The sequence below is a fragment of the Typopeltis vanoorti genome, chromosome 11, assembly GCF_054136105.1.
Source record: "Typopeltis vanoorti isolate ZY-2024b chromosome 11, IOZ_Tvanoo_1.0, whole genome shotgun sequence".
Lineage (NCBI taxonomy): Eukaryota > Metazoa > Arthropoda > Arachnida > Uropygi > Thelyphonidae > Typopeltis > Typopeltis vanoorti.
In genome coordinates this window covers 83,146,435-83,158,888 of record NC_143559.1, presented here as the reverse complement: position 1 = coordinate 83,158,888, position 12,454 = coordinate 83,146,435, and the positions used below count along the sequence as shown (strand labels likewise).

The 12,454-nt window shown below is 35.2% G+C and overlaps 1 protein-coding gene across 1 annotated transcript in view; it reads right to left on the bottom strand.

Moving 5' to 3' along the window:
- Nucleotides 1–8,410, bottom strand: part of LOC150101807 (small lysine-rich protein 1) — a 31,863-nt gene extending 23,453 nt beyond the window's left edge. Inside the window, exon 1 of the mRNA XM_090400949.1 lies at nt 8,285–8,410. Within this exon, the coding sequence (XP_090257075.1) occupies nt 8,285–8,287 (3 nt within the window). The 5' untranslated portion in view covers nt 8,288–8,410. The remainder of the gene's footprint in view (nt 1–8,284) is intronic.
- Nucleotides 8,411–12,454: the final 4,044 nt, after the last annotated feature.

Below are 12,454 nucleotides of genomic sequence, written 5' to 3'. Positions count from 1 at the left end.
CATGGAAACTGGGCAAAAGTGTGGTTAGTAAAGGTGTTAGAGCTGGGTTCTTTACTTTTAGAGTAGTGAATGAGTGGAATGTGCTCCCTGAGTCTGTGGTGGATGCTGTGACAGTGAATGAGTTTAAGGTGAGGTATGATAGATACTGTATGAATGTCGAATAGTTGTGATGAATATGATTTGGGGCCTCCCTCGATGAGTCTAATGACTCCCTGGAGTTGTCCGTAATAATAGTAATAGTAATAAGGTCTCATCTGGATTACTCACACAGATCTGGTAGCCTGGGTTTCTTGATATGGACAAGGTGGAGCAAATTCAGAGGTGAGTGACAAGATGGTGGCAGGTTTGTGTGATGCTCCATATGAGGAGAGACCAAAGATTTGTGGGTTACAGAAGCTGGTTGATCAGCAGATAAGTGGTGGAGGATATGACAGAGACATGTAAGTTGCTTAGGGGGTGCATAAAGGATTGATGTGGAGGAAATGTTTCAGTACATGAATGTACTGTGAATCACATGTCAGTACATGTGATAAAAAGTAGAGTTCATCCATAGAAAATGAGTAAGAGTGTGGTTAGCAAGGAAATGGGGACTAGATTTTTTGCTTGTAGAGTGGTGAGTGAATAGAAAAGATTACTAGAGTCAGTTGTGTGCTTTGCTGGTGAATGATTTCAAGACAAAATATGACAGGTGTTGTACAGGTAAAGATAACTGATAATTAATGTTTTTGAAATGGGCTGCCTCATAAAAAAGCAACAAAATTTTGCCTATTGGAAATTCAGGTTTATCATCATCACACAAAACAGACAAATTAGCTAGAGAATCTATGCATTGTATCCTCAGCTTCTTAGAAATGTAAGAAGCTGCGTAACCTAGCTAGTAAGACCTACTCAGCCTAATACATTAAGAAATGGCTGAGATGAGATAAATGATGAAACATATACTTTTATTAGTAGTTTATATAAAACTTAAATTTGAAGGTATATTATTGTACCGTTGAAATTCTTAACATGCAACTATTACTCTCATTTATTATTATTATTTTATTTTATTTTTGAGAAACAGAGAGAGAGAGAGAGGGAAGGAGGAGCGTATGTCTTCTATCTACTTGTGCTCTAAATGACGAAAAACATCAGTAAATGTGCATTGAGAATGTTGCATCCTGATCAGAAATGTGCTGTTGTAAGATAAAGTTTATTATTATTATTATTATTATTATTGCACCCTCCATTGAGTTGCCAGACTCATCATGGGAGGTTTATTCACCTGCCAACATATTTAAATACCAAATCTTAAAATCCTTAACACTCCTTGCATTAACAACACATTCTGGTAATGTGTTCCATTCACTGACAATTATCCATGTAAAAATCTACTCCTCACACCCCTCTTCCCCATACTCTTACATAACATGCAGAGATGGCCTCTGGTTTTTCCCCTCTTGCTTTCTACTCTTCTTATAATCTCATCTTGATTAATCCACTAAAATCCTCTCACTAACTTAAATGTCTCTATCATATCACCTCTTTTTCCTGCTATTCACTAAACTCTGCAATCCACATGTCTTCAACCCCCTCTCCATAGCCAGCATTCCAAAGTCCTGATATTGTCTTAGTCACTCATCTCTGGACCCTCTCCAATGTTTCCACATCACACTGAAAATCAGGTGAAAAATTTGAGCACAATAGTCCAAGTGTGGTCTGACCAGTTCTTTATACAGTGGCACAACCATTTCCTTACATGTTAGAATACTTCTTATCATAGCAGCACTATGACATGCAGTCTTTGCAACACTTGCAATATATCCTGTAAACTTCAGTCTACTGTCAACCATCGCTCCTAAATCTCAAATCTCATCCACTTCCTGCAGTATGGCACCATCACTATAGTACACAGCCTTATATTTATTTATATATATATATATTATTTATATTTCTTATATTTTTTTATAACTTTGCACTTATTAATATTAAAACTACAACCCCACTGCTTTCTTCAAGTCAAAAGTCTATTCGAATTTTCCTGAAGGGAATTAACATCAGTAGTGCTACTTATAATTCTCTCCAACTTTGTATCATCAACAAACAACTGAAAATCCCCAGTCAGTCCACATGATATATCATTTACAAACAAGTTCAATAACAGGGGGTCTAAGAACGGAACCCTGGGGGCATGCCACTGCTTACTCTTCATTTTTGAGACACTACTCCAGCATACACAACTTGCTGGTCGATCAGAGAGCCAATCTCCAACCCATCTAACCAATATACTATCTATTCCCATCCTCTGTAGTTTGTACATCAACTTATTATTATTATTATTATTATTCAGGCCTCCATGGAGTCAAAAGACTCATCGTGGGAGGTTCTTCCTATGAAATGTAGTAATCTATCATGTGGTAATCTATCAATTTGGTAATCTATCAAACGCTTTTGCAAAGTCTAAGAATATCACTGTATATGATTCTCCCTTATCTAACACACTCATTACCTTATAAAATGCAAGTGCTAAAACAAGACCTAACCTTTACATATCCATGCTGACCATCATAAAGAATGATATGTCCATCGACTCAATCCTGTATTCTATTCCTAACCAATCTCTCCAGCATCTTGTCTACAGCTGCAGTTATACAGACTGTACTATGATTGGAAACTTTTGTGCTAGAATCATGCTTATGAAGTAGTACTATTTTTCTTTTTTTTCCACTCCTTAGGAACTTTATGCACTGCAAGACTCTAATAAAAGTCTTCCAGTGCATAGAGTTCCTAAGGAGTGGAAAAAAGGAAAGAAACCTGGTTATTAAATAACCAAGTCTTCAAGTTCTTTTGAAAAGCTTTACAGCAGATTCAAATTTCTTTCTGAATAAGAGTTCTATTACTACTTTGTGAATAAAACAAAGAATGACTATGGAAGGATAATGTTTTATGAGTGCTGATGGTAGAGATGACAAAAACAGGTGAAATAGCTGAGCTACTGAGTGATCAGTTTGCAAGTGTGTACATGCGCACCTTCTAGATAACAATACTGCAGTGCAAAAATAGAGGTAGATTGCTAGAGTTGTGCTAATTTTCTCTCTCTCTCAATGCAGCTTTTAACATCTGAATGAAAGGTTTCCGTGACAAATTTTCATGGTCTGAAACATAACCTGATGAATACTTACCATTCTTTAAATATTTTAAATAAATGGCATTATCCAGGTTTTTTTTATACCGTAACTACACTTAGTGGGGCAACTTTGTACTAACTACACTGGTATCTTTGAATAGCCAGAAATTTTTGACACCACTTCACTTAGAGAATCACACTTACATTATCTAACCACTCCTGTCTTCTAATCTTAACCAACTTTTTTTAAATGTCAACTCCCAATACAAAAATGCAAACTGATCTGTAATTTGATATTTCTATTTTAATGCTCCAAACCTTATGCTGTGGTCATCTTACCATCTGCTCATTTGGGATTCTTCTAATTGCAAAACTTAGTATAGGTTAGGATGGTTTGTTTGGAACTACACACAAAGCAACTGATATATAATGCCAGTATTATGTCTGTTAATTGTGTCTACTTTTCTGCCAATTGCTTGTTTTGCAAGATGAAAAACCATGCCATATAAGAGCAAAACATTATATATCCAACTACAGGGTTCTGTTACTACATTATTCCTTGTGAATCTTAATGTTAGCACAATGATGTTTATAATGATACAACAGTTCTCCTGGGAAATCACCCTTTATTATTATTATTATGTGACACCCTTGTTTTTCCATATGAAAAATCTCCTCAGTGTTCAGTCTGATTAATACCTTTCAACAGCTTGAAGGTCTCAATGATATCCTCTCTTCATCTTTTCTCCAACAAACTCTGCAGTTTGCATGTCCTCAATCTATCCTCATAACCAACACTGTATATTTCTAATATCATTTTCTTCATTCACCTCTGCACCCTCTCTAAGGTTACGTCATCCACTTCAAATTCCACTGACCAGATATGAGTACAGTAATCTAGTTGTGATCTGATCTGATCAGGGCTTTATATGATGGGACCGACACTTTTATCTCAGCTGGTTTTCTCCTAGATAACTGCAGCAAACCTCTGGGCTGTCATCACAACTTTTGCAATATGTTCTCTGAACTTCAAATTTCTATTTACAATCCCCAAGATCCCTGGTTTCCTCCACTTCTGATAATTATTCTCTATATCATTAATGTACAGATTAAACAGCAATGACCTCAGTACAGAGTCCAGCATCACTCCACTGGTTACTCACATTCTTCTGGATTCTATTCCTTCATCTTTTATTCTCTGATATCTGTTTACTTCCCATCCTTGTATCCATAACCACCAAATTTGTAAATTTTGCAACACAGTGATGCTGCTGGACTTTGCAAAGGTATTTTGCTTTGCAAAGTTCAGCAGCATCAATGTGTAGCCACAATCTTTCATCTAACTCAACTATTTTAATTTATTATAGAAAACATCCCACCCACACACACATAGAATCATATTCCTAGTCACCAGTTACTAAATTCTGCTTTTAACCACTTTTCCAGTACTTTCACTTCTGTGATGATAAATTGGCATGTAATTTGCAACTTCTGTCTTTCACTCCTTTGGGACTTTACAAGAATTGAGACCTAAATTTAATTGATTAGATTAGCTTGATTAGAGGCAATGCCAATTCACTTGCAGATTCTTTAACACAATGTCCAATATCCCAACAAATATCATGGCTGTAATTACAGTGATATTTCGTAATATGCTAATTACCTCCGGTTTTGTCTATCTCTATTCTCGCATTGGACTCTCTCACATTAGCAACTGAGATATCTCCACCTGAATGATACAGCCATGCAAAGTGACACTCAGTACCTCAACTATTGCTTTTGTCACCTCCTTACTGTCAGCTTTCATTAAAATTATCCTTCAATAATATTCTTCTTTTTACTCACTACTGTGATTTCTTTTGTCCTGCTTAGCTAATTTCCTCATAATCTCATTTTAACTCCCTTTCCATTCTAGTCACCTTACTTGCCTGTGCTTTGTATTGCTCATCAGCATGCTGGTCACTTTTTCTTTATATTCCCTTCACAATGTTTTATTTTTTTGCAGGACCTGCTTAATGATGCTATTCATATACTTAATTCCCACATGGTTTATTCACATGGCCCTGGACATACAGTCTGATATTGCTTTCCTCAAGCACTCTCTAACCATTTCTCATGCACTAATAACATACTCTCCTTCCAGTTTCTTTATGCCATGGTAGTACTTTAAGCTGCTTCCTAAGTTTGTCATTATCAGATGACACTGTAGTTCACACATGTCTCTCCACATGTTTAGCAACCTCTCAGTTCCAAAATGCATGAACACACTTCAATCAGAGGCAGAGTAGCCATGTTGGTTATGGATACGTCTCTTCTGATGCTGTTACCAGAACCAGCATTCTCAAACCTTCCTTGCATTACATGCTTTTTTTTTTTTTAAGGCAAGCCTTATAAACTCAAGGAGCTATACAAGCTCATCCAAAACAGGCTTTTACAAACACCCAGTGGGACTCAAACCCACAAACTGCTTGTTGGAAAGCGATATGCTATCCACTAATGTTTCATGTAAATATCTCTTAGTAGCTGTATACATTCCATTTCTATCCTACTGTGCATTTCCCCCTCTTTTTCCCAATAGTTGAAGCTCCATAATAATTACTGGCTTTTACTTATTGTGCAAATCTGCTGATGTATAGTGTGCACATTTCTGTACCCCCCCCCGGCTTATAGCAGCAGCAATTTTGTCACCAAATATCCACAAATGAACCATCTTCCTCAGCCCTGAATTCCTCCTGCTTAACTCCTACTTTTGTTGCTTGCGATTCTTTAGCTATCATCATTTTATCAGTCATGTTTCACATAATATCAATAATTTGGGGGCAGATTTTTACCCATGTGATTCTTACTCGAGTTCTAGCATTTGTATATAGAGAAACTAGTACTGGTATTCCTATTATCTCCATAACCAATATTGCTCTTTCTAGCCTGTGATAGGACATGCTACACAACCTCCTATTACTTACGTCGCATTCTCAAATGAGGCCATTAAGAATGTACGAATGCAACCTACCTGTTGTATATAACTCTTTTATTATCATACATGATATCTACATATTTCAACCCCCCTCTATCTAAATATTCTCTCTCTCATGCCAGTTATTATCTACTCTTCTCCTTAACTCTCCACTGTTGCCACGAGGCCATGAATTCATTATTTTTCCTTTACACTCTTCTATGCACAGTATCTAATAGTACTAGCAAATCTTTTGATATTCAGTTTAAACCTCTCAGGGCATTTGTATCAAGTGTCACTGTCATCTCATTGACACTAACCTTTCTCTCTCTCTCTCCACTGCCATAGTTACACTCTTTATTATTCTCCTAGGTAAGCATTCTACTAACCTTTTGTTCTACAATATCTCAAATCATCAAATCTCTATATGATACAGTTCTCACAGCTTCTCATTCCTCTTTATAAAAAATTACATCTCTCATCTTTTCTCTTTGAACCTCTCATTTCTGCTATTTCCACTTGACCTCACATTCTCCAATTTACTTTCACTTCCATTTTCTTGCAGCTCTCACTTCCTCAGCTTCTTCTTACCTCCTTCTCTTTTTCTTTCATACAAGCACATATTTTCTCAAATCTACTAATCTCAACATTCCCACTCCTTAACTCAGTCTATTCCTTCTACTTCTTTCATTATTACTTCCATTTTGCTTTCCATGTACTCTGTTCTCTTTGTGATGAGGTGATAGTGGAAAGAGAGTGCTAATTTGCAAATGAGAAAGGTACAGTTTGGATGAGGCATTCTTTTCTTGGTAGAGCACATAGTAAGAGGACTACAGAGGCAGACATAAAAATTACACAAGAAATCAGCACGAAAGAAAGAAGTGATATGGTGAAAAACTGGATTGTTTTGTTGTCTTACAATTTTTTATTTATTATTTACTTGCTGTTACTATGTGGCATATGAAAAAATGACATTTCTCCCATGCCCCCTAGATATAGTATCAGATGTAGAGATACCTGAATGCCATTTTTTTTAAAAATAAAGTAATTTTGCTCTGTATTGCAAAGAGTGTTCTTATTAAGAGCATAAGTATTTCTTTTCTTCATACATTACTATTAATGTGTCCAACACATTTTATCATGGAATTTCAAAATTAAGCTATATGATATTTGTAGTTATCTGTAGTTAGTTGGTTCTTCTCAGAAACAATATTCCTGAAAAAAAATATCATCATCAGTATCAGAAATTGATGATTATAATATTTCTTTTCAGAAATATTATTATTATTATAGGGCATCTCCATGGAGTCCAAAGACTCAACACAGAAGATCCAAACTATTTACATATAATTTATTATATTTACTTCTATTATATTTACATATAATAGCTGTCATAGCTCTCCTTGAACTTATTGACAGATGAAGCACTCACAGTTGAGTCAAGCAATGCATTCCACTCGTTCAGTACCCTCCAATCGAAAAATCTAGTCCAAATTGTTCAAATGAAATAACCACAAACACATTTTGCAAAACTAAACCTAAAAGAAAAAATGTAAACACAAAAGGCTATATCAACTAGCTTGATTCTAATAAAATTGGTAATAAAGTTTATTACATAATGCAGCTGTAACATTTTACTTGTGAAATGTTGGTTTTGGGATTCTGTTATATTCTGTTGTGCGAAATTTTGCAACATATACGTGTTGTAAAATTTCTTAACTGTCTCTATATATGATCTTGCCTCTGATAGAAAATGTCAGCATTTAATTAGTTTTTAACACTTTTTTTTCTTTCTCAGTAACACACTGAACCTTATATTGGCGACATTAAAAATCTTTTTATTTTTCTTCTTATATATATATATACTGTATATATATGTACACACTCCAGATTTAGAGATCGCACGCTTCTCGCTTAATAAATTTATTATGCAATTACGTTATCGAGATGTAGGCTTTTGAATGCATGTGTTATAATGGAAATAGCTGTTTCAAAAATCCGGAAACAGTGTAACGCGATTTGATAAATCTTTATCTTCGATACACGAATGTCAGAATGGAAAATCGTGCACGCAGGTCCCTACAACCTCTGGTAAATGATTAAATGCAACCAAATTTAATTAATCCAAGGTGCACAATGAAATTGAAAGCACATTAAAATATACCTTGAATTTCATTATATTTACTCTCTTATTCATCTAATTATAAACAGTGTATACGACTCACCATTTGTATTTTGCGTTAAGTGTTTGTCTTTAAGGAAGTCTGCTGGCAAAACAAACACTAATAATATTCAAATATAGATTTCCAAATAAACTGTTTCAAAAGGAATTTTGAAAGACTTCTGAGCAATCCTGCATAAAAGGAAAGGAACTTGAACGTATCCTTCCTGTAGGAAGCAACAGAGAGCCACTGTTCACGTAGAATGTCGGAAAGGCAACATGAACTACTGTACACAACACGTTGTCATGGCAACCAGCCATAGCTTAATTTAGGGCTGTCCAACTTTAAGTAATCCGAGGGCCACATTAAAAAAAAAAAAAAGATTTATCCGAGGGCCGTATCCAGAATAATGAATACAGTACATATATACGTTGGAACAAAACAGTGCAAGAACGCTTCTTTGACACATCTAATATTTGAAAAACATGTGGGTATATAGCGATTAGTGATAGAATTAAAATATCTAATACGCATTCGATTCAAATTGTTATTTTATTTTTTCGCTCGTGAAACTCAAAACCCGCAAGCGGGCAGCATCCGACCCGCGAGCTGTGTTTTGGACAACCCTGACTTAATTAAACCAAAACAATTTTGTGTGTATGTACTGTATGTATGTATGTATCTATCTATCTCAGTTTATACTGACTACAAACACGTGAACTGTTACGTGGCACGATGCACCTTGCCCATGGGGTATCCGTTAACTTCTTTCCAAGCTGCTTACATCCTCTTACTCCTTTCAATCCTCAAAGGGAACTTCTTTAGCCCTACCTAACTTTCGAAAACATTCTCCATTCTTCAATCGTCACTAATAGTGAGCTCAAGCTATCAATGAACAAAGGCTTTCAGGATGGTGTGTGTGTGTGTGTGTGTGTGAGAGAGAGAGAGAGAGAGAGAGATTAATAAACAACTGCCACGATTTTGTGGCGCAAAGCCTTAACAGATTATTGTTGGTAATAGTGAGTTTTACAGTAGAATGTTTTGAGTCTTGGAGTTAAGGCCCCTAACGTACAGATTCAAAATCGTACTTACTAATGTCAGAGATCGACTAACTTCGGAAACGGCCTAAAGAAATGCTTAGAAAAATTATTCTAGTTAGTGAATCGAATCGAACCCTGTCGGTCTTTCCTTGGGTAGCTTAGTACGCTGGCAGCAAATGCCATTTCTTCAGGGCTACATAGGCATGAATCTCTCTCTCTCTCCTCTTTAACAGCGATTTTTTAATTTAAAGGAATAATTAGAAAAAAGCTCTTTTAGCTATAACTGTATGGAAATTGGTAGAGTACACTCTCTTTTCACCATTACCAAGGTTCAGTGCATTGACATAATTGCTATTGTTATTCTTATTTGGAATTTTGGCCATGCAATTAAGGCCATGAGGCCATGTATTGTCTGTCAAGTACCTGCTTTTTGTCTAGCCAATTTGCCTTTTTCGTGCGTTGAAAAACCTTGCCGTCTCCATATCAGATTGGTTAACCCATCTTCAGTCGAAAGCACTTATAAAGGTTCTTTGCATTGCATTCTTTGATCGAATCTTCTAGGTTGCGAGTATTAGTTTCTTTCATAATAAAAAAAATCCTCAATGCCTTCATTAAAGATTAATTAATTCCGGAATCAAGTCACAAATAGCCATCGCAAAAAATCTTTGTCGATTACTAAAATCAAAACTATGATAGTTGTTTCTTAAAAGAGTAAGAGCAAAAAGAGTGTTGCCAAAACCATTCGAAAAAATGTCTCAGGCGATTTTAACCTTGTACATATAACATTAGCTAAAATTAGAGATAATTTTACCACTTTTCTTCCATCCATGTCTGAAGAAATGCACTAATCTCTGGCAGTGATTATGATGCAGAACAATCAACCAACCAATTTCCAAAATGTTTAGGCTAAAATAGTTGGTCTCTACTCCCTTTTTTAAATTTATATATCTGAATAATAATTCATATTATTAATAATAAGTAAAAATTCGTAAATAATTGCAACAGTAATTGACAATAATTGTTAGAATATTTCAATTTCTAAGTATAAAAGCTATAATTTATATTGTACTACAAATATCTTAACTAAATGAAGATCACATTGAATTGCACCATTTTTTTTATTCACTCACAATTATAAATGCTGGGTTTTATACGTGTATGTGGTACAAACAGAAGTCTGATCCACAGACAACTTTCATTACGGTTTGAGGATTCTGGAAGTTTCCCCCCATACTCGGCTATCTCAAGAAAGAATTTTATAGGTTGAATATAACTGCCAACTAGAAGAATTTTTATCTCGGTTCTTTGTCTAGTCTGTCACTAAGATAGTCTTAATAAGGGTTAAGGATCCTTATGTTTCTGGCTATGTAGATGTTGGTTGATGTCGCTTCTACCTCCATGAGCAAAGGAAAAATTGACATTACAATTTTGGTATATCACTTTTGTTCCATCGCTCCACAACTTGTCCAGTGTAATAAATTTGAATTCTTTCTGGAAATTGTCATTAAAACCGGTTTCGCCTCTTTGGCATTGAAAGGACAGACTTAAAGCTTTAAAAATAAAACTTAAAACTTTAAAAAATATATGAAATTTAAACCACCTGTATTGAATAACAAAGTCACCGGTTAGCATACAGGCAAAACAAAAACTAACGTTGCAGCAGAACAGACGCCACGTCTGAAACGCGTAACTGTTGCCAACATGTATTTTTTATTTTCTCTGAATTAATCACTGCAGATATTGATATTTAGTATCGAACAATGCGACTCCATGGTTATACAAATTCATGATATTGATAGAGGATTATGGTTATATTAAAAACGGGACAAAATTGACATTTTTATTAAAACGACGGGAAGACCCGGAAATATGAAAAAAAAATGGTACTGTCCCGTTCAAAACGATATGTATGGTCAGTCTACCTTTGAGAAAATAAGGTGATTTATTTTATTCCTGTTTATTCTTTTTATTAAATGGATGGAATCTTAAAGCTAAGTCTGTAGGTTCAGGATACCCTCCAAGTATTCCTTGCTGATACAACCAAAATATATTTTTTACAAAAAAAAAAAAAATCAGCTAATCCCTTTTAAGGAGTAGGTGAGGCCATTTTAGCCTAACATTTTGGTGACTGAGTAGGCAGTTAAATCTCCGCTGGTAGCAAATCAGCGGCCCAAGGCTATCACTAATTGTTCACTAATATAAATAATATATCACTATCTCGTGATACCTAACCGTAATACTATTTTTAAACTCTGAAAATAGTGTGGGTTCTACGGTCGATTTTCTTGAGTTTACGGGACGAAAAACGTGAATTTCCTGGAGAAAACACCTGCTTTCCCGTGCCAGAGATTGATTAACTCAGGAACTGGTCGAAATAAGCTTAGAAAATGTTCCTCTAGTCGGCGACTAGAATCAAACTCACAAAGATCTTTCTTCTAGTTTAGCACTGAGCAGTGCAAACACCACTTCCACCGAGTATATTTTATTAAACCAATAACAAATAAATACATACTAATAAAAATAAATGCATCATAAACAGATATATCATATATTTACACATGCTTAACTTCCTTAAGGGTATTACTATTTGTTACAAGTAATCATTTTATTTATTTATTTTGAATTCAGTTCTCTTAGTCATTCACACTGAATAGTTACATGACACTAATTACATTATTAGTTATATTCAAGTCTTAACTCTTAATATCTTTTTTACTGTTATTAACTATTTAATTGTTAGCTATTTTAACACAACGTTATTTGATTACACATTTTGATTTCTTAAAGTTCACTTAGCATTCCAGAAATTGTCTTATTAATCGATGCTCTCTCTCTCTCTCTCTCTCTCTCTCTCTCTCACACACACACACACACACGAGTAGGCTCGGACGCGAACGGACGTGCCTGAATTCGCTCCTGCATTTACCTCGATTTGTGCGCTAGCTAAAAGAATAACTGGATGTATCTGGTATCGACTGAACAGTGTTCTATCCAACAGTTAACTTATTCTATAGTTTCACAGTTCTAAGCGTGTATGAGTGAATTTTATTCTATCTTTATGGACTTAATCTATCGTTCAGATACCCTCAAAACAACGACCCGTGCGAACAATTCAGAATTAATAAAACTGATGAATACAGAAAGAAATTAATGGACATAACACACAAAACAGAACAGGGAATTTGGAAGTGCA